Source organism: Oryzias latipes, chromosome 5, assembly GCF_002234675.1.
Source record: "Oryzias latipes chromosome 5, ASM223467v1".
NCBI lineage: Eukaryota > Metazoa > Chordata > Actinopteri > Beloniformes > Adrianichthyidae > Oryzias > Oryzias latipes.
The window spans coordinates 32,009,383-32,032,446 of NC_019863.2; the positions used below are offsets into that span (position 1 = coordinate 32,009,383).

Sequence of the window (23,064 nt, forward strand, 5' to 3'; positions counted from 1 at the left end):
TTAACTGTCTCCACCAATCATTCTTGGAGGCTAAATCACATGTCATCAGTCTGGCCAATCAGAAGTGGTTAAAATCTTTACTTCCTTGTTCTGATTCTGCTCATAAAGTCTCTCAGTTCCAACAAGATTACCAGCTAAAGCTCGTCTTTAGCGGTGAAGCTTTCCACAGAATCCGGTGTCAGACCGTGGAACAAGTGAACAAAACACTGAAGCTCAGAGACACACTACATCTCCCATGATGCATTGGGTTCAAGTGTCAGCGTCTCAGTGTAAAATTAGTCTTCCCTGTTGAATGTCTTAAACCACAACAAACACACATCAACCAGTTTTTCAATCTTCTTGATGGAATCAGAGGTCAGAGGTCAACAGTTTAGTTCTCCTTCCAGGTTTGTTTCTTAACAGCCAAACATCCCAGTTTGGTCCAAGTCATCTCTCTAACTGAAAGACTTTCCTAATAACGTCTGGATTATTTTAAATTTAAGAAAAAGTAATAACAACATTTAAGAAACAGGATGAAGGTGAAAAAGAAACAATTAAACTAAATTGAAAAAATTTAATCTAAAAAGAAATAAAACATTTTTGTTAAAGTTTTTCAAAGACTTCATCTTTGATTAAGACAAAAGAAAAACTAATAAAACTTCAACATGTTCACTTTTTGTAGAGCTACAGAAAATATAAATATAATGTTAGTTTTTTTGTGCAAAATGTATCAAACATATTATGATTAGATAATTGTTCAAAAATTACAGCTGCCTTTGCAGTAATATTGAAAAAAACTATTTAAAGAAGTAAATGAATCACTATTTAGAAAGAATATATTTGGTTTTTGTGAGGTTATATAAAATTGCATGTTAATAAACTGGAGGGAAAAACAACAAACAGGGTAAAATGTCAAATAATTTAGTTGAAAATTATTACTGAAAATTAATTTAACTTTTATTACAACTTTTAGAAAAAACAGCTGCAACTTCCAGCTTTTTCTGCCACAATTATCACAAAAATGCAGGTGAGATGATGGAGGGACTGTACATCAATACAGACTATAGAGTTTCTACTTTTTTAATGTTTGGATGCTGCTGAGCCGCGGGATTTTTGTCCAAGTGTGCCGTGGCTCCAAAAAGGTTGAAAAACACTGATATAAACTAAAGTTTGATGAAAGCGGGAAGTCTTTCACTTTGGTTACATTTAACTTAGGTTCTGGTTATTTTCAGATATTGACCGTCTTACCTGTGTTGCTAAACTGGAGACGTCAATGGTTATGACAGAATTCCCACAACTGGCCCAAACAACGTCGTCCAGCACCAGCATGGTCCGAACGGGTTCTGAGCCCAGGCTGATGCATCTGTGTGAGTCCGAGTCCCACAGGTCCTCTGGGAGAACGGGGGCAAAAGAAAAACAGGTGTGAAACCACATTGCATGAAACCACCCAAACTGGATCCATCTATGAGGTCCAGCTCCTCTTTCTCATGCAAAGCCGGTGATCTGGGAGCGCTGCTATTAAAATAGGGTGCAGAAATATAGAGTTGTTGAGTTCAAGCTTGCAGCAAAAGTGTTCAGACTGGAGGTTTGTTTTTCATCTTTCTAATGAACACAGATCTGTGGGAAAGCTTACGACCTGCTGCTTGACTAAAAGCTCCCGTCTTTCATTTAAGTCTCCACACTCTGAACGACCACGAGCTGCACAGCGCCGTGTTTACACCCTCCGCACCCACACGCTAATAAGCCTGGCGTGGCCCTTAATGCACTTCCCGACTGTTTCAGAACCCTCCGTTTGGAACCGCAGCGGCGGCGAGTGTCTGAACTTGTGCTTCGTCAGCGTGAAAACGCAGGAGTTCTTTTCCTGATTGAACTTTAATCACATGACCACATGTTGCACCGAGCAGAACGAAGCAGGTTTTTCAGCCTTTCCTCAGCTAATGAAGCAGTTTTAGGAGGAGGGGGCCGTTTCATTAGCATTAAAAGTTGCTTATTACCCCGTTTTATAGGAGAATGTCTTTACAGTGTGCCATTTGACTTCCACAGGTTAATTGTTTGGCGTGCTCTAAAGGTCATTTTTGCACCTTTTCAAAATTCACACATGTAAACGTCCCTTCAGGCTGCTGCAGCCCCCCCCCCTCGTTAACCCTGACTAAGCTTTCCCTCTATTTCCTCTTCAGCCTGGAAGCAGCCTTGTTACGACCGACCACACTCCTCTGCCTCAGCGTGTTTCATATTTCCCAGCGAGCTGATTTGTTTGACATACATGTCTAATCACTAAACAATAATGTTCTATACGTGTAGGAATGTCTGTCGGTACACGTCTCAGCTCCTGCTTTCTGCAGACTTGTTACCCTGACACACTCCAGAGCTTTTCTCTTGTCCTTTCTAATAAACATCTATAAAGCGTGAATGGTAATATTTAATCTGCATGCAGCAGCTTGGTGCAATTAATCATCCTCACTGCTTGGGAGGAAAGGGGCGCGCAGGAGGTGGGGAGGCACGCTGACATCCTTTGGCCAGGTAAAAAGAAACCCACTGATAGAGCTATTGTTCTCCTGCTGGCCGTGAAGACGGCGAGCCTCTGCTGAGACGGCGTTAAGCTCGGCTGGCCTCGCGCGATGGCTGAATGAACATGGCACATTATCTACCACCTGGTGAAATGTTATTTTCATATTTACAGGAGGTGTGAAAAATCTCTGGTGATGAGAGAAAAAAAAAACTACAGAACAATTATAAAACAGGCTGCTTGAGAGGCAATCAAGCCTGAATGTAATGACGGCGTAAACGGGGGCACTAAAACAGGAACTGTACAGCCACTAATATTTATGGTCTTAAAATGCATTAAAATGATTTCATGAGATCCCAAAAAATGTTCTGCAAAAACATTAAACAAACAAAAAGGAACTCATAAAAAACTGCAGACTGTTTCAAGGTGATGAAATATCGCAGTGATGAACGACGCCAATATAAAAAAAAAACCTTCATTTTTGTACTTGAACCAATTTTGACCAATTTTCAATAAAGTTCATTTGTCAAGTGTCAGATTGAAATAAAAAATATCTCTGGGCGATTTATGCAAATAAACAAACAAACAAAGTAAAAAAAACTCATCAAAGAGTCCAAATAATTCCACCTACAATCCAATTAAATTCCAATTCAGATGAAATTGTCATAATTTGGTTGATTGTAATTTAAGACAAATTGTGTTCAGGAAGTAAAAAAAAAATAAAAACAGACAAAGGTGAAGCCGGAAAAATGAACATGCAGGGAATTCTGGGAGGAAAAGGGGGCAGACTGTCAGCCGTGACAATACGCTCTAAGCTGTGGATCTATCTGTCCGTCTGTCCATCTGTCCCTCCCTCCCTCCCTCCCTTCATCCATCTGTCCATCCATCCCTCCCTCCCTCCCTCCATCCGTCCCACCATCCCACCGTCCCTCCCTCCCTCCATCCATCCCTCCATCCATCCGTCCCTCCCTCCCTCCCTCCCTCCATCCATCCCCTCCCTCCCTCCATCCATCCCTTCATCCATCTGTCCATCCATCCATCCATCCCACCATCCCTCCATCCATCCCCTCCCTCCCTCCATCCATCCCTCCATCCATCCGTCCCTCCCTCCCTCCCTCCCTCCCTCCCTCCCTCCCTCCCTCCATCCATCCCTTCATCCATCTGTCCATCCATCCCACCATCCCACCATCCCTCCGTCCCTCCCTCCCTCCCTCCCTCCATCCATCCCTTCATCCATCTGTCCATCCATCCCACCATCCCACCATCCCACCGTCCCTCCGTCCCTCCCTCCCTCCCTCCCTCCCTCCCTCCCTCCCTCCCTCCATCCATCCCACCATCCCTCCCTCCCTCCCTCCCTCCCTCCATCCATCCCTTCATCCATCTGTCCATCCATCCCACCATCCCACCATCCCACCGTCCCTCCGTCCCTCCCTCCCTCCCTCCATCCATCCCACTATCCCTCCGTCCCTCCCTCCCTCCCTCCATCCATCCCTCCCTCCTTCCCTCCCTCCCTTCATCCATCCCTTCATCCATCTGTCCATCCATCCCACCATCCCTCCTTCCATCCATCCATCCATCCCCTCCCTCCCTCCCTCCCTCCCTCCCTCCATCCATCCCACCATCCCTCCATCCATCCCTCCCTCCCTCCCTTCATCCATCCCTTCATCCATCTGTCCATCCATCCCACCATCCCTCCATCCATCCCTCCCTCCCTCCCTTCATCCATCCCTTCATCCATCTGTCCATCCATCCCACCATCCCTCCTTCCATCCATCCATCCATCCCCTCCCTCCCTCCCTCCATCCCTCTCTCCCTCCCTCCCTCCCTCCCTCCCTCCATCCGTCCCTCCCTCCCTCCCTCTCTCCCTCCCTCCCTCCCTCCCTCCGTCCGTCCGTCCCTCCCTCCCTCCCTCCCTCCCTCCCTCCCTCCATCCATCCGTCCCTCCCTCCCTTCATCCATCCCTTCATCCATCTGTCCATCCATCCCACCATCCCTCCTTCCATCCATCCCCTCCCTCCCTCCCTCCCTCCCTCCATCCGTCCCTCCCTCCATCCGTCCCTCCCTCCCTCCATCCCTCTCTCCCTCCCTCCCTCCCTCCGTCCCTCCCTCCCTCCCTCCCTCCGTCCATCCCTCCCTCCCTCCCTCCCTCCCTCCCTCCATCCCTCCCTCCCTCCATCCGTCCCTCCCTCCCTCCCTCCATCCATCCGTCCCTCCCTCCCTCCATCCATCCCTCCATCCATCCATCCATTTTCCCTGGGTTGCTGGAGCCTATCCCAGCTACTATTGGGCAAAGGCGGGGTACACCTTGGAGAGGACGGCAGTTTGGTGACACCCAGTTCAAACAATCACCCCCACACACACTCACACATGCACACCTAGGGACACCTTAGAGCAGGGGTGGGCAAACCGGAGCCACGTGGGCCGGTAAACTATTTAACTGGCCTGCCAAACTGGAATCAATGATACTGATACCCTTAATAATGTTTAGTTTTCCTGGTCTCCACATAAATCAACTTTTGTTTAGGTGCAGACAGTTATCCAGCATTCATGTGGTGTTGGAAGTTTTGTTGTTTTTCTACCATTTACGAGTGTTTTCCGAATCAAACAGTCATTTTCCGATCTTTCCAATTCAACATTAATGGATCTGTGTTTTTCCTTAATGGACATCAACCCATTGGTGCAACTGGCTCTAAAATGAGGACATTTTGAAATAAAAACTCCCAAAAGGTTCTGTTGAAAACATATACATTATTTTTTGTGTTTTCGTCCAGGTTCCATGGTTTTTCTTCCTCCTGAGAGGTGGATTATCAAAACCCTCCAAGCGTCTGCTCCTCGTCCGGCCCTTTGGTCACTTTGACTTTGCCCACTCCTGCTTTAGAGGAACCAATAAACCTAAACAAACCGAGGAAGGAAGCTGGAAAAAAAAAAAAAACGTCTGCATCCGAGGGAGAACAACTCCACACAGAAAGGTCTCAGGAGGGATTTGAACCAGGACCTTCCTTTGCATTTCATTTACTAAAAGAATGAAGGAATGTCAGGCTGAAGGGTTGGCCCTCGCACATTTCCACCAGACCTGGCCTTCTTTGGAACAAGCCAGAATCTCCTTTGGAGTGTTGACATCAGCCACATTTCTGCCACAAAAATACCCCCCACACCCCCCAGCCGTGGGAGCGCCTCACCGTTTTGATTCCTTCCATAAACGATGACGACCCCGCTCTGCAGCCCGGCGAACAGGGCGCCGGAGGAGTGCTTCAGGCACAGCACGGGACAGCCCTCGGGGTTGTGGAGGGTCAGCAGACATTGAGCCGCCGTGTCCAAACTTCCATAAACCAGGATGCTGGAAAAACAGGAGCGGCACACGCCGGCGTGATGGATGAGCCTCATTTGAAATGACAGCCAGCGTTGTTTTCATGCAGCTTGGTTTAACGGGGCGCGGAGCGCTGCGTATGACGAAGCACTCTGTCTTTGGCGTGTTTCAAACGCCATCTGAGCTTTGCTGCATCTCATTGTCTCCTCCTGAGTGAGGAATGCGCACGGGGGCTTGTTTCTCAGAGGAACCAACATTAAGCAACACTGGAGCTGACAGGCTTTCCACTCGGAAATGCTGAACACTCTTCTCCGCCTTTTTTTGTTGTGTGACACTTTTATTGAAAAAATTATGAGTCAGCGTATCATTTTTTAAATATGTAAGATTAAAGAAACAAAAACTTGCCCTCAGTTTAGAAAACAAATAAAAAAAAATGTATTGAGAGCAACAGTGACAGAAAATTGAACTTCGATCTGTCGCCGCTGCGCTCGCAACCGAAGCTTTGATTGGATTTAGAAACAGAAAGAGCTTTTAATGTTGCGTTGGGGCATCTGCTCCGTCTTTCACGTTTGATGAAATATTGACAATTTGACAGCTGCAGATCTCACGGAGCTGTGGAAACATATTAAAGCAACTATTCTCTCCCACCAGAAGACGTTTGGTGGTGAAACTCCAGCCTCTCACCGGCCGTCATCCAGTCCCACACAAATGTTGGCGGCGCTCGCCGAGGCTGCTCTCTGGCCTCCCGCCTCCAGGTCCTCCGACCGAGAAGGAGCGGGGACGAACTCCAGGCATCGCACGGCAGAGCCCACCTGCAGGCTCTTCACAGCTCTGGGCGCCGGCCTGTTCAGAGAGAAGATCTCTATGTGGCCCTGAGAGTCTTCTCCTCCACCAACCACCTGTGGAGAGAAATATTTCTGACATCTTTGACACTGATTGGAACGTTACATCGGTGGTCAAATCTTGTTTCTGGCAAAAACACAGATTATGCAGGAAAACCCTTCTCCTAACTAGAAAATGTCTAGAGATGGTGATTCACGCTTTGATTTTTCCCGTTTGGACTCTTGTAACGCACTCTACACATGCCTTTCACAGCAGAGTGTGTATCAACTCCAGTGAGTCCAAAATGCTGCTGCTAGACTCCAAACCTAAACCAGAATGAGAGACCATAATACTCCAGTTTTAGCGTCTCTGCACTGACTACCGGTCTGTTTTAGAATAGATTTTAATAACTGCTTTTAAAGCACGCTGTGGTCTGGCCCTTAGATATATCACCAATCTCCTCGTCCCTTATGTACCTGGTTGGAATCTTAGATGTTTGGCAAAAGGCTTTTTAACAGTCCCAAAGTCCCACAATCCAGATTGAAGACCAAGGGAGACCGGGTCTTTGCTGTGAGAGCCTCAACAGTCTGGAACGGTCTGCCGGAGGACATCAGGCTCGCTGAGTCCCCACCAGTGTTTCATACTCTTTTAAAAACGTACACTTTTAATGGTTGTACTGAACCTTACATTTAAACTTATGGTTTTCTTGATTTTAGTGATTTGATTGATTTTAACCGCTATCACTGTTTTGTGTGTGTTTTATTTTGTGGCACTGTCAAACACCTCAATACTGTTTTTAATCCTGGTTTTTTAGTCTTGTGCTAATTTTACAACACTTTGTAAGCTTGTTTTTATAAAGTGCTATATAAATAAAGTGTATCATTATTATTATTATGCATGCAAAGCTGAGCTCAGAGGGCCTGGAATAAAAAAACTCCAGTGTGGTTCGGGTGTAATTCTTGGATTTGGCCCGAGGACATTGTGACGTCGATTTAACCGTTTTCTTAATGAATAAAAGTTGTGTTTTTTCGTCTTTTGTTCTCCACCTTCAGCTGCGTTAACTTTGCTGTCAGAGCCCAGCATGGCGTAGACGCACCACGTCGTCCTTACGTTCCAACTTTCATCCCTGAAGAACAGAGACGCTTTCATAAGTTCCTGAACGGCACTAAGCTGTCTGACAGTTTAAAATAGAAATGTCAGATCCACTGCAGCAGTCGGTCGGTGATGAATATGAATAAAATCAGAACACGCTGTGAAAAAAGTTCCCACTGCATGAAGAAGCAACTCGACACGTCCACTAAGAATGTCTGCCAATTACCAGCATTCCCAAAGTTGTGCACAGCCCACAGGCCGAGCGAAGCATCAATGCCGGCTCCACTCGCCTCGTCTTCTACACGCACTTGTATTGGCTTTTCGGTATCTCTAATGAAACTCTAATTAAGGTGGAATTGCCAAACAATGAAAGCATTACGGTGGATTTTCAATAGGACGCCATTCATTGCCTCTGCAGGAGGCCTGGGTGGATTTCCAGACAAAACAGCGTCTTTTCTGGAAAGGAAGCACAGCTGTTTGGTACACGACAGCAGAGATTTATCCTCCGCATGAATCACATTGCGTGACTGGAGCTAAATATAGTCTTTAGCTCCTCTCCTCCATGCTCACCCTTATTTGCATGCGATCATTTGTTTGATTTGTATCAGTGCACTGAATCTGGACAGGAGGGATCCTCTGGGCTCTTGAGAATGAGCCAGAACAAATAACAGTCTGTTGCAGAGGCTGAAAAGAAGATAGAAGGGACTTATCTGTCAGCAGAAAGTCACCCCCCCCTTACCCGCCTCTTCGTCCCACCCCCACCATTGGATAAAGAAAAAGGAAAAGACTTTGAGTAAATGAGGAAGAGGAGCCAAAGGCAAACCCCACTTCGCCAAAGTCCAACACATTTTAAAGCCTCACTTGTTTATTTGTTCTTCCAAGTCTCCACACTCACTAGGATGGATGTGGCCCCTCCCACCAGAAGTCTGCGCCCTGATAAAGCTGTCATAGGTTACTTCAATGGATTCAACCACAAACAGTACAGCAGACAAAAGTGTGTCCCCCAGCTTTTAAACGCAGTTCAGGGGCTTTGGTAGAAAGGATGCCACGTTTGTTGTACATCAGTTGAACTCGTCTCCGTCCGTCCGTCCACACACATGAGAAGTTTGGTGGAGGGGATGTCATGGTATGGGGTTGTTCTGTCTCAGTGAAAAGCAGTCTGAATGTTTTGGCGTAAAGAGAGATGTTGTAGGAAGAAGAGTGATCTAACTTTGTGTAGTCATTTAAGAAAGACTTGTTTCCGTTTCTGCTCCACTCAGCTGTTCATGAGAATGAATGAGTGTGATGTCACCCATAGAAAATGACTGAGGCCGTCTGCGCTGCACCCCCCATTTGGTTGTGTGCGGTCGGAGGTTGCCGTCCAGATCTTCTACTCGTCTAGTGATTGTATCATTTGACCGACTTTCTTTTGCTCCGGACAAACAATGTCAGCTACTTTCAGCATTTAATCTTTTTACAAACCCCCCCATCACTGAAGGGCCATTTCCATTTCCAGAGCCACACCGTAGCTACCAGCTTCTGTCACAGCTTTTTGTAAACATCTGCTGTGCAGCATCGCCTCGCTGTAGTTGATGGAGGTTATTGCTGCGCTCCTCGCCGGTAAATTTGTCATAGGTTTTAGGATTTGTAACATAGTCACAATTTATTTTGAATTCTTTGAGCATTGCATTCACCTGCTTGCAAATAAGGCACATGACTTTATCCATGAGGTACGACAAAGTAAACATCTGTCCACTTAGCTTGAAAGCGCCTTTTCTCCTCGCCAACACAACGTTTTTCCTCAAAGGAACCTGCTCTGCCTCTCTGTTATTGAGGGCCACAGAAAACCTTCCTGCGGGGCCACCACTGGCCCCCGGGCCGCACTTTGAGAACCCCTGTCATAGATGAATATACAAGGCGAGGGCCTAGCAAGTTGGTTTGGTGTCGCAGAGTCCTGAGTGGAAGTACAACCGAGAACAGAGAAGCCGTCCAACAATATCAGCTCTTTACAGAAAGAATCGAGCAGAAATCCTCATGAACGAGCAGAAACGGTTAAAGCAGTAAACTATAAGGTGTTACAGGTAATATGTTGGAATTAAAGCCTATTAGGATGTAATCTTCAGGCATCAAACTCAACCTGCTCTGATCTGTGAAGGCTGCATCTATAGCTGTGCTCTGAAAACATCATTTTTCTGACAGAAGAAAGCGTCCTCTGCCAGCATTCATTATTCTGCTGTGAATGTAGTGAGGAAGCGTGGGAGCTTTGTTCACCACACCGACCAAAAACAACCAACCACAGGTCAACCAGACTGCTTCACTGACATGGATGCATTCCAGCTTCCTCTGCTCTGAGTGCTAACGTACGCAGCGCAGCAGATGAATAAAACAATGAGCAGAAACAAGAAGCTGCGAGTTCAGAAAAGTGGGACAAAGGAAGGTGCGGGCTCCCCGGGAAACGCTGGAGGATCGGGCCGATTAGACACAATGTCATTACTCTGATCAAAGCGTGGAGAAATCCCCATAGCCCATCGCACTTTAACATGATTAGTGTCATCTCTTATTTGACAAGCCTGCCAGGGTGGTAGAACCGACTGGGGGCGGCAACGCCGAGCCGCTAATTCACAGCCCCTCACTATTAGTGTTTTGAATCATTTTCCTTTTTTTCTGGGTTAGATAATATGCTGCATTTTGTTAGTTTTTTTGATCAACAGCTGCAGTGCTGCAGAAAAGGCGACAGTTTGGACCGTTAACCTGAGTGTTGGCAGGAACACAGCGAGACGGTTTCCTCCTGAGGTTTGACTTCCAGCAGCAAAGACTTCCTTCAACAATCCCTTCATCAAAAAAAAAAAAAAGAGAGCAGACAGACTGAGGGAGACAACTCCAGACTATAAAGCTATTGAAAATGCTAATATGTATTTGGAGAATCGACTTGGTCCCCACATTTATGTTTACTCAGACGTTGATCCAAATGTTGATTCATCTGAGAGGAGCCACTCCGTGTTTGATATCTTGATTTGTCAAACATTTCAAGTAGAACTTTGAAACGTTGAAACACCGCCGTCTGTTTAGATTAAAGCTCACAATAAACCCTTAGTCCTTACTGCCCTCACGGGTGGGTACTCCTCTGTCTGCGGGCGAAAATGGTCAAACCGGTACGGCCCAAAACATTGAGGCCATAGACGCTCGCTGAACCCGCACAGGGAAAATGTTCCTGGACATTGTTTTCTACAGGCATGCAGTGGGTCTTAGTGAGCACAAACATCACGCAAACGTCATGTCACACAGCCGCTACGTTCAATTTGAGCAATTTTCACGTGTGAAATTGTGATTCATGCGTGATACACGTACTTCATACATGTTTCTTGCGTTGGTCGTTCATCGATGAGCACAGACGTCCGCCGAGCGTTTGGGGTGACGGGTCTTTACGTGAACTCGGTTTTGAGCTGTTCTTAATATTTGGTCAGTTGAAAATTACGCAGCCTATGAGTATTTTACGTAGTTTACACTCAATTATTACGTAAATCTTATGCAATTGTGAGTGATTTTTGGGAGATGCAAATTTGTGTCTCTCCACGACAGCTCCACATACGTCTAACGTACGTTTCGCGCATGAACCACCAATGTGTAACTTTTGTATCGTGTGTACGGCCCACATTTCACAATAAAATAACATAATTGGATCACTAATAGATTCCATTGAAACAGCACAATTATCACGCACGTTTCATGTTCTACATTGATTTACGTGTTCTTTGTGTGGTTTATTCCTACTTCTTCCATGGTTTTAACGTGGTTCTTTCGTGATCCATCTGTGGAAATTTCACCTAAAGCCCACAAATTTTCTCACGTATGACCAATTTTCATCCGCACAAAATGTACGGAGTAGCTGTGTGAGACGGCTCTGATGGTAAGTAAGGATGAAATAGGTGAGACACAGGTGTGTTGGACAGTTTTCATTTTCAAAATCCTGTGCATAAGAGCCCATTAGTGCTGTTCATGTGACAAGTCCCCCCCCCCCCCTTGTGTGTGCAGCATTCATGTGCGGTCATCAAGGAGCCAGTGCTCCCACCTTACTAATGACAAGAGCGAGGCAGCGTACGACTGCATCACCCATAACTCCCAACCATGAAGTCCAACTTCAAGGTGTTTTTTATGCAGCTATAAAAGCAGAAGTCTAAAATAAATACGATCCTATTTTTATTTTCTTCTTCAGTATTTTATGCAAACAGAAATGTTGAAATGATTTCAGGGGAAGATGCAGCCACGTCACAAAGCGTTACGCTCAGGGCGAAGCATTTTGTCGTAACGTCAGCCTTAAGCATATTTTTTCCTCTTCTGCAGCGCGTTTAGTGAAATGAAAATGACCAAACGGAAACGTCTCTGTGGAGCATCTTAGCATCGTAAAGAACATGAATCTGTGCATTTTCTATAACATTTTACTCCATTCAGAGCACCTGTAACTGGCATATTAGGTTTACCCAATGATTTTGGTAAACCTAAAGACTCCCAGAAGAACTTTCACATTTAAGGAAAAATACTTTAAAAAAAAGGTCTATAAAAAGCTATAATATGATTTAAAGGTAAGTAGAAAATAATACATGTTTTAAAAAGTCTGCTGATTAAATGAAACTGATCAGAAGCAAAGGAAATGTCAAGTGTTTGGTTGCTATGGCTCCCAATTCTTTATCAGACCTTAAAGAAAACGAGAACCTATTTTGAGCCGCTGGTCTGAGAATAAACCCCCCCGTTATCTCCGTCCATGTCTCCTGTGGACGGTTCTTCTTCTCCTCTGGTCCAGTTCTCCTGGACTCGGACACAGGAACGTTGGAGGAGCTTCTGGACCACAAGAACCTGAAGCAGCCAAAGCTGATGCTGTGGTGTCAGTTCATCCTCCTCCAGACAGCAAAGCTAATGCGATTAGGTCTGAGAAACCGGGCCGTACTTGAACCCCCCCCCCCTAACTTTAGGAGAGTGCACCTGATAAATTACCCTGCCTCTTGGTGGGAGAAGGAGAACCAAAATTGAAAGTTTCAGATTAATGGCCGGTTCTCTGCGTCATTTTTTTCCTTCACTTTTCTCCCTTTTTTCCAGATCCAGGAAGGTTTCCCACAAACCCAGAGACAGTGATGTGTTAGGCAGGCAGCTCTATTCACTCCAGTCATCCTGGAGGACTGTGGCAGCAGATGCTAACAGATTCATACATGAAATAAACGGACTTTTGACCAAAAATGATGCTGCAGACTCTTCTTATAGATTTGAACTTATAATTTTATAATTTAACAAGGACATTAATTTAGTGGAGGTGACTCAAATGTGAAGAAAAATGAGTTATAACTGGGTGTGTGTGTGAGTCTGGCGATATGATACACATCGCAGCACACATTGTATCACAATATATCCCAAGATTATTTAAGGGGATGATTTTGAAAAAACTTTAGTCTGAATATTAAGACATATTTTACATTAAAAACTGGTATAAAATAAATTTTATTTAATGATCAAAACATTAGGAACTGCAGCCAGATCTCATACATGTTACTTTTTCCAACGCCAACTCCTGGACTTTCTTTTGGCAAATTATGAAATATTTTTTACTCTCCACATTGTCTGGTTTCCACACCAAAATATTTTACAGTATATTAAAAAGCAAGCTTACATGTGTTTGAAATGATAGAGTTCTACGAGGAAAATAAAGTGCATTTTATTTACAACTGGGGCTGCACGATATGAGGAATACTATATACTATAATATCTGTGATCAATATTGCGATGACGATATAACTTGCGACACATGAACAAATAACAAAACAACCAAAAACATAATTTCTATCTTTGTGTAACAGTTTAATTTAACTGAGAGTCAACATAAATTATACTCCAAAGGACCCTCGTCTTCATAGAAGAGCTCAAAAACGAGTAAGTAAATAAATAAAAGAGCTCCATCCTGATTGGTCAAATGCATTAAGGGATTTATTTCATTTGTTTAATACTTCAAGCTGCCATAAGATTGTTTTAGCACACTTTTTTTTTTCTCCTCACCGGAGAAGGATGCCCACAGCCCCAGACGAGCACCCCATCACCACCCAGGAGTTCCGGGCACCCCCCCGCCCCAACCCCCGGTACGAGCCAGGACCCCCCAAGGGAGACCCGCTCTGCACTCCAGGCAGCCACCCACCCGGCCCACGGTTGGACCAGGGAGGAGCAAGGCAGGGGCCCGCCGCCCCCACCCAGGAGGGGGACACCTCGGGGAAAAAGGGGGCCCACAAGGGATGTTGTAACCATGGCCCGACCAGGCTCGGCCACAGTTGGAAATTTGGCGGGGCACAGCGCCCAGGGGCAAGGACCCGAACCCACCCCCCAGGGACACGAACACCCCCGGCTCAGGTGTAATGTGAACCCCCCCCGCACGGAGAGAGCACCACCGGCACCCAAGGGACACGGCCGCCGTTGCCAAGGGCCCCGCACCCCCCACCAGGGAAGGGGCAGGGGACATATGGTCATTGGTCCCACCTTCCTTGCAAAATGTGTGTGCGTGTGTTTGAGAGGATGTGTGTGTGCATGTGTGTGTGTTTATGTTGGGATGTATATATTGAGGGGGGAGGGGTGTGTTCTAAGTGGGGTGCAGTTAAAATTGGCGGGTAGGGCACTAAGGGGACATCTCCTGATTACTCACAGTGACGTCCCCTCACCCTCCCCACCAAGGGGCCCTAAATGTCTAAGGTGCGGTTAAAATTGGCGGGTAGGGTGCTAGGAGGACAACTGCTGCTTGCTGGCAGTGATGTACAAGCACCCCCCCTACCAAGGGCCCTACATGTCTAAGGTGCAAATAAAACCGAAAGAGGGGGGGCCCACTCCATACGGCAACCATAGGACGGGGGCCACTGCCAAGTAGCCCCCCCCGGCGTATCGCAGGCTAAACCCCCCACCCCCTCACCCTAATATGAGGTTATATGAGGAAGGGGGTAAGTTGGTCAGACATCTGTCCCCCAGCATAGGGGCCAGGTCCACCCAGCCCAGCACATTTAAAGCACATTTAAATTATTTAAAGTTACCATTTATTGCAATTTCCGCGATATGCAATATGCATATTGCACAGCTTGATATCGCGATTGCGATAAATTTGACGTTTATTGTGCTGGCCTAATTACAACACTTAAAAGTACTTAATGTATTTAGCAAACGACCAAAAAAACTATTTCCAAAAATCTGCTTGTTTCAAATACATGGGTATGGTTTGGATTTTATCGGGTGCTGGTGCCAAACCGGTACTTTTAAAACGGTTCTCTCAAACCGGTGCTTTATAAATGAAAAAAAAACAAACCAATCTTTTTTCCAAGAACACGATGAAGCGAGAAGCTCTTGAATGTTGCTAAGATGCTTTATTTCCTGCATCTCCGTTTGCACACGTACTGAAATAAACATTGATTTCACCGCTCATCGCCACGACGACAGTCTTTTGTAGTCACATGTGACACATCACTCTTATCTGGCTGGTCACTGAAACAGAGTATTTTGCTGTGAAGTAGAGACAAACTATTCCTCGTTTTGCCTTCAGAAATTTAACTGAAGCTCCGCCTACTTTCACGGCCTCGCCCATTCTTATAGAAGCCAGCCCACAATTGCTGGAAAAGTAAAATGATTGATCAGAGATGTGAGTCAAAACCAGTGATTAACTTGTTTGAAACAAAGCGCCAACGTCCCTGTTTTTATTCGGTACCAGTGGTTCCGTATACGTCTGTACCGGTACCAACTTGGAACAGGGTTTTCCTGATTATGTGTCGTTAAGTTCTGTCACAACAACAATCATGAGTGAACATCTACCAATATTTCACAGAATCCATTTGTTTTCCTCCACCTGCAGTTAAAACTATTAAAACCTGAAACCTTTATTTTAGGCAAGACTGGTGAAGAGGTTTAGTTTTTGTGTATTTGTGTGTAAGACATGACGTACCCAGAAGTAGCCTTGAGGTAGGGAGGTACTGGCAGCAGAGAAGCCCAGCAGTGAGCAGTGAGCCGGGCTGTGGAGGGCTGTTTCAAGCTTTAAGGGGGAAAAGACAGAAAAACGTTAAAAAACTGGTTTCGTACCGGCACTTTTAAGACTAAAGTACTACAACAGAAAGTACTGCAACAGAAAAAGCTGAATAGAGTCCGTTGTGCTTATAGGCAAAAATAATCTGAGATGAACAGCGACGTATTTCCTTCTTCTAAACACTTTAGTTATTGAACAAAAACAAAGAAAAAAACCTGGGTTTAGGTGCTACCTTATTGCTTCCACAAGATTTAGGGGTTTACCAGTGTTAGCAAAATGCTGAGAGAAAAAGACCTTAGCAATGTTCCTAGAAGGGCTGCACATCAATCTGTGAAGGTTTCTAAACTGTTTCCCAAACAGCTGCAATTACTCACAGGGTCAAAGTATTCAGGGCCTTTGCCACAGAAACAAACAAAAAGGAGAACCTCATAGCCAACACTTTATAAGATCTTAACTACAGGAGACAGAACTTCTAAACCGAGCGTGATCCATCAGCAAATCCACACCGGGGTGACTGCAGAACAAAGAGGCTCAGAGCGACTGAAACTGAAACGGTATCAGAGGAAAACAAAAAAAAGAGGGGAAACACATTCCAGCAGGTTCATGAGGAAAATATAAGTTCATGTTAATTTTACAGATTGATGGAGGTACATCTCCAGTGTGTAGCTTTTGGATGTTTGGAGATCAAACATCAGGCTCTTCCAGCCAGTGGCGGTCCATCTGCTGGGAAAGGATAATTAATTGGAATTCTGAATGAAGGCCATGTGGCAGACTAAACAAGGACGTCTATGGTATTTTTGGGGATGATGAGGTGCGGAGACGGAGAACAGGAGGTGAAAGAGAGGAGAGCGTCAGCAATTAGAGCTGCATGTCTTTAACTGTCATCCTCTATGGCAGAAAGCATCAGTCACTGGTAATTTATAGCAGAGACCCTCCTCCTTTCTCCGTCTTGTGGAGGGTGTCTGTAAACACTCGAATGAGAAAGGATATTGGTCAGATCGCAGATCTCACCAGACGCAGCCAAAAGCTATTCCTACCTGTGTCTGTCCTCATCTTTTTAAATTCATCCCACGGATGCAGAGACACTCCTTTCCATCAATCTCTCGTGTTCCCGTCCCTCCATCCATTGGATAAGTTCTGTTGCTCAGATATGTTGTCGTTTTGGAGCAAACTGTCAGGCCCCCCCTCTCAAAAAAATTGGCATGAACCCGATTGGTTCATTAAGGGAAGGACAGATGCTGCTCCCATTACAAAGCAGAGACGACAACCAGCATAATAAACCGCCCGTCCATCTATCGAGTGCCTTTAAACAGCCAGTGTTCATAACACTGAAGCCCGAGAGATCATTACCACCTGCGAAAGTGCAAATTATATCGACAGGCTGGAAGGAAATGTGGGCCTCCAGCTACATCCATATCACTCTTTATCCAAATGCTAATATGGTATCAGTGAGGCCCCATTTAAAAATCAATGACATCCAAGCTTTCTCAAAGTCTATTGTTGGTCCCGGTAACGGCAGCGTCTGTGCAAGTGTCAGGAGAGCTGTCATTGTCACGCCGAAGAGGCTATAAATACTCCCCTGTGAGGGGGCGGCATGGAGCAAGGTGAGTCTGGGAAGGAGGACTTCAGGGACGCAACAGGCAGGAGAACTGATTAAAAGCATATTTGTTGATTAGATGGGGGGGGGGGGGGGGGCAGCCTCCCAGCTGCTGGTTTACAATGAGGAGCCGCGCCGCCCCTGAACCCACAAGCCTGTCCGCCCAAATGTTCTGGACCTGAGCGCTGTTCTCCAGGAAGATAAATGCAAAAATATACAATGAAATGGCCCGACTGGGGGGCTGAACCCAGAGGAACTTTGACTGCCTTTTGCTTTCTTTGAAGAGTTCCACATCCGCCGCGTTTAGCTCAGCCTGAGAGCAACAGCAGGAAATGATTGTTATTGTATTAGTTTACATCGTTCACGCTGTCGTGGTGACTTTAAGATGCAGTAAACATCACTTCTCTGAATCCAGATATCGTTAGACTTCCATCCTGAGGAAGGTGCAGTGGGTTTACTTGACTTTACCTTTTATTATTATGGAGCCCCAAACTGTTCATAATTTAAAAAATATATTATGACCTTGTACAATCACACAATCAACTAATTAAATCTCTCATAAATCCATAAAAAGATTCTAAAATTGTAAAAAACCTGCACACACATTGTAAAACGATCCATTATTTTATTGAATATATTTCATTTATTTTTAAAAACCTGCTCATTATTTTAAAACAGCATTTTAAAATATTCATTTTTACTCACGTTGAATCTTATTATAATTCTATGGCATTTTTTTTAGAAACTCTGATTTCAAAATAAAATATATTTTCTTAAGTGGCTTTGTTTTTATTTCACATGTGTGTTTTTCAGAATGACTTATTGATTTCATGAAGAGCTTTTTCAGCAGAATGAGTCTGTCTGTCAATCAGTGAAAGTGGGTGGGATCAAAACGGACGTGGACTGATCCCTGAAAATGGACTCGCATTGGTTGATTGTGTCAATCATGCTTTTGTATTTTTTTTTTTTAAGAAGAAAATGCTTTAAAGCAGCCGTATGATATACTGCCATACATGAAACTCATAGCAATACATTTCTGGACGGTTCCAAAGAGAAAAAAAACTGTCTGAAAGGGCTTTATTAGGCACTGCTTAGTCTGCTGAAAACCCAATAAAAAATATGATCTCAATAAATGGGAAGCACTCAGAGACCCGCTGCAGCGTATTAGACCCTGCCCTGGAAAAAAATATGCCTGTACTTTTTTTTTTCTCCTAATTCCATAGTCACAGTGCCTTCCCCCAATTCCACATCCCAACAATCTTTTACACGCACTAACAAGCACTAATAGAAAACTTCCACTGTTTATTAACTGGTAATTGACTGGTGCTGGCGCTGCCTCCCCGCTGCAACCCCACCGCCTGAGGCTGCAGGCATGATGGCCGCAGAGTGAATCGCCACTCAACCTGAAATCACTTACGTCCAAAGTACTGCCACAGGTAATGCAAACTAAACAACATGACTCTCTGAAAGTTTCTGCACAGGTCATCAAGACAGGAGGCTCTGATGGAGGGTGACATGACTTTATAGCCAATATTGAAAAAGACACCGAGTACTTTCACCCAATTTTCCTTCGACTCTGCTTTCTTAATGTCCGTTATGGCTCAGCCGGGGACTGACAGTGACAAATTAAGTCAAATTAAATGAGTGTAAAGGATCATTCTTTGAAATGAGCCTATTATAAGCTGCCAGCATAGTCTGACTGTTGGCATTGATTTTTGCAGGTCTCTGCAACTTTGTTTGAGTGATGGAGCATAATTCCTGCTGAATATTTGCTCGATTGCTTTTGATAATAGCGGTGCAGAGTGCAGTCTGACAACGCTCCAGAAAACTTCTGCAGGTCCCTGGTTGGGCTGAGGTGGGACTGCTGCAAGAAGAAAAAAAACCTTTTTGGGTTCCGCACATAACTCCTGCGCTCTGTGACAAAGGCTTTGTTCCGAGTAAATTAAGAGGTAAATATAGTCGTGTGCAAGAGTCAGCAGGCAAAATGTCTACAGGAAGACCAAAGAGGAGGTTTACGGATGCAGTGAACCGAGACATGAAGGCAGCTGCCATTGAAACTCATAGCAATAGAGGATGTATAGACTAGAGGATGCAGAAGACAGGGTTAGATGGAGGAAGCCGATTGGCTATGGAGACCCCTGAAGGGAAAAGACAAAAGGAAAAAAAGAGGATGTGCAAAAGATAAAGATTGTCAAGACGTACAACTTTATGCTCTGGACAGAAAGTCAAAAAGTACATCTTTGGTATGTAAAAGCAAATACATCTCTAAAGAAAAAAAAGTCTTTTATTCTATATTTTGTGTTTGGGTTTTTTGGCAAAGAAATGCTTAAAATGACTCCAGCGGCTCTTTTGACAAAACCTTTAGTGGCACTCAGACCCTATTTGTGAGCTCCTTTATTAAGCTAATTATTTAGTTATTTAATTTAATACATTTTTAAGTGGCACAAAAAATCTTTTCACAGCAAACCAATTCAAGTACTTGACAAATAAAATTGGATTGAGAGACTGGTTGGCACTCGGTTCAAGTCCCGGCTGGGGGACCTGAACCAGACCTTTCTGTGCGGAGCTTGCATGTTCTCCCCGTGCATATAGGGGTTTCCCCCGGGGGACTTCAGCCTCCTCCCACCCTCCAAAAACATGCTTTATAGGTCACTTGGTCACTTTAAATTGCCCCTAGGTGTACTGTAACTGCAGATGTGTATGGGTTTGTGATTGCGACCCTGCGTCAGACTGGCGTCCTGTCCAGGGTGTCCCTGCCTGGGCTCCAGCAGCCCTGTGACCCCAAATGGGACATCAACGGGTTTAGAAGATCAATGGATGATTGATTGATCCACTTTTTGAGCTTTTAAGGGTACTATAATATCAATTCTATGAACAACCCCAAAGTGGTATTTTGATTCATTCATGCATTACTGAGCATTCCTCTAAAAACCTGCCCCTCCCAGTCCACGAAAACGAGTGGGTCCTCACACTGTGATGTCACAAAGTGAAGAACAGGAAAAGTCTGCGCTGCCAGCCCCGCCCCCCAGCTAACGCATATGCCCACTTTCGTTCTGGAGCTAGCGGTGTTCGGCTAAACATTTTATGCACACAATATGAACATCCATCTTTGCAAAAGTTCAGAGGTTTTATGTTTTCGTGGGAGAAACGCAGACAGGCTGCAGAGGCCGGTTCTAGGATGATGTCATCAAATGGGTGGCACCACTTCTGCATAGAAAAATTTGCTTTGAAAATAACTCATATTTCATTTTAAAAAAATCATTCTTTAGTGTACCAGAAGTAATATGTGATCACATCTATGGATCTAGTTTATCCTGAAAGGCTTAAGAAAAGCATGAAATAGGCGCTTTAAGAACATTTATTAGACATTTAGATTTGCCACATTTAAAGCAAGCACCATAATCCAAAGAAAACAATAAAGTTATTTAGTAATAACTAAAGAAAAGGTGAGGCCAAAATGCCGCTTTTGCACAACGGTTGATTTTTAAAAGGTAAAACGATTCACCAGGAATCTGAAGTTTACCGACCACTTCAAGAATAAAAAACTGCAAGCATTTAAAAGTAACATTCCTCAAAGGATTTACATATTTTACTTTAAAGTGCATAATATAAAGCCATTTAAGGAATCTGGAGGGATTTCTCCGTGTAAATGTCAGGAGCTTAAGCCTGAGCCAAACACCTGTGATCTTCAATCCCTCTAAAAGCACAGCATCAGCCGCATTTGTGTCTTCAGGTTCAAACATAAATGTTAACACATCAGAACGTAGAGAAGACACACAGCCAAACAGGAAAAATAAGTAATTCATGACACTTGACAACATCTGCAGAACAAAAGTCTGCTAATAACAGTGAGACAGTGGAAATGGGAACATTTTTAAGAGGTCTGTTTCCAGGCGTACTGGTAAAAGCAGACGGGGTCAGACGGTGGAGTTTTAACTATATTCTAAATGTCAAGATCAGTGATCTCTGCTGCAGCCTTAAGTCAGGCTTCTTCCCTTAACAGCTTGTGAGATTTCAAAACGCTCAGAGGTATGATTCGGTGTGTTTTTGTGTCGCTTTCGTTTGCTCAAGGGAAATGCAGACAGAGAATTGAATGAAGATGGCCGACAGTGCAGCAGGGCTGACGTGAGCTCCGATAAAAACCTCAGTCTGGTGCTTATAATTACCTAATCTGCTCAACTCTTACTTGGGCTGCTTTCATGCCTGGCTGATTCTTTTGGAAATCTGTCTACTGAAAATTTATATACTAAGCTGTGTCATTGTTCATTTTGACCACATGGACTTGGATATGGGTCAACCTGTGACAAACAAAACCTTGGTTGAGACTCTGCAGCAGTTCAAGAATGAGATGTTATCTCATTTTGACGCTAAACTTGACACGATTCATAATAGCGTCCACCAGATGCAAGATTCGCTGAACTCAATGAAGACGACAGTGGGTGAACTGGAAGGCCGCGTTGGTTCCAATCAAGATGAGCTGTCTCGTCTGGAGACTCGCATAAAACAACTGGAGAAACAGAACTCTTACCTGGCGGAGAAAGTTGAAGATGCAGAAAACCGGAGTAGAGCTTCTAACATTCGCCTTCTTCGTGTGCCAGAGGGTTCTGAGGGCCGTGACATGATCGGCTTCGTTGGTCAGCTTCTCATCCAACTTTTTGGTCAGGATAAACTTCCCTCTCCTCTGGTCATCGAAAGAGCACATCGTTCTCCTGGAACACCTAATCCCAATCCCAAGACTGCTCCACGGCCAATCCTCGTGAGGTTTCTGCACTTCCAGGACAAACTCAACATTCTACGCCTCTCCCGTGACAAAAAGGAGCTTCAGTTTAATGGAAATCGAGTCCATATCTATCCTGATTTCAGCGCTGGTTTGATGGAGAAACGCCGCCTGTTTACTACGGTAAAAAAGAAGCTCCGTGACCTGGATATTGAATATGCTATGCAATATCCTGCAACGCTTCGAGTCCACGTCGAGGGGAAAAAGCTGTTCTTTCGCTCACCTGACGAGGCTGAGATCTTCATTCGTGATTTTTCCCAACAGTCCCCCTGAGTATGGACGGTAAAAATCTCTCTACTGTTTTTCTTTTGAACTACCTAAACTTCTTTAATTCACACTGACGGCCATATGAAACTTTGTTTGCCGTAAACTACTACTGAAATGACGTAATGTCGCAAGGCGCTGCTCTGCCTGTTTTGTGCAGCTTTTCATTTCTCTTTTTGCAGCTCTGAATATTTACACTAGCTACATTTGCTGATGTTGAGCAGATTTTTCTCCTTTTTTCTCTTCTTTATTTCTGGTAATACTCATTTCCATCTGGTGGTAATCTCCACTTGAAAATTACAACATTACTGACGTTTTTGTATTTTTATTTTTTCTATTTCAGACTGAGGTTGTCGTGTTATCTTTATAAATTTTTGTGTTTCGAACAGTTATGTTCCAACTTTTTCAATTATGTGTTTTGTGTGAATGTCTGTGCATGTGTGTGACTGTTATTGTGCCCCTGGCAATTATTAATTCAATTTTTAGTCAAATTTGCTTCATGCAGTTTTGTTTATGGCAGTTTATTTTTTCCTGTTCCTTTGATTATGGTTAAAGGTCTTCAAATAATTCATGTTAATATGAGGAGCCTATTACCAAAAATTGATCAACTAAGGGCCTGGCTTGTTTACAATAAACCCAGTGTCATTACTATATCTGAAACATGGCTTTCTTCTAATATCTCAGACAGTGTTATTAGCCTGGACAATTACAC

General features: G+C 44.5%; 1 protein-coding gene across 5 annotated transcripts in view; it reads right to left on the bottom strand.

Annotated features, from left to right (window-relative positions):
- arhgef10l (Rho guanine nucleotide exchange factor 10 like) overlaps positions 1–23,064 on the bottom strand; it is a 176,432-nt gene that overhangs the window by 19,711 nt on the left and 133,657 nt on the right. For all 5 annotated transcript variants that reach the window (XM_023955302.1, XM_023955300.1, XM_023955301.1 and 2 more), the window contains 4 exons: positions 15,637–15,723; positions 6,477–6,691; positions 5,665–5,822; positions 1,228–1,370 (listed from right to left, as the gene is read on the bottom strand). In XM_023955302.1, the coding sequence (XP_023811070.1) occupies positions 1,228–1,370; positions 5,665–5,822; positions 6,477–6,691; positions 15,637–15,723 (603 nt within the window). The remainder of the gene's footprint in view (positions 1–1,227; positions 1,371–5,664; positions 5,823–6,476; positions 6,692–15,636; positions 15,724–23,064) is intronic.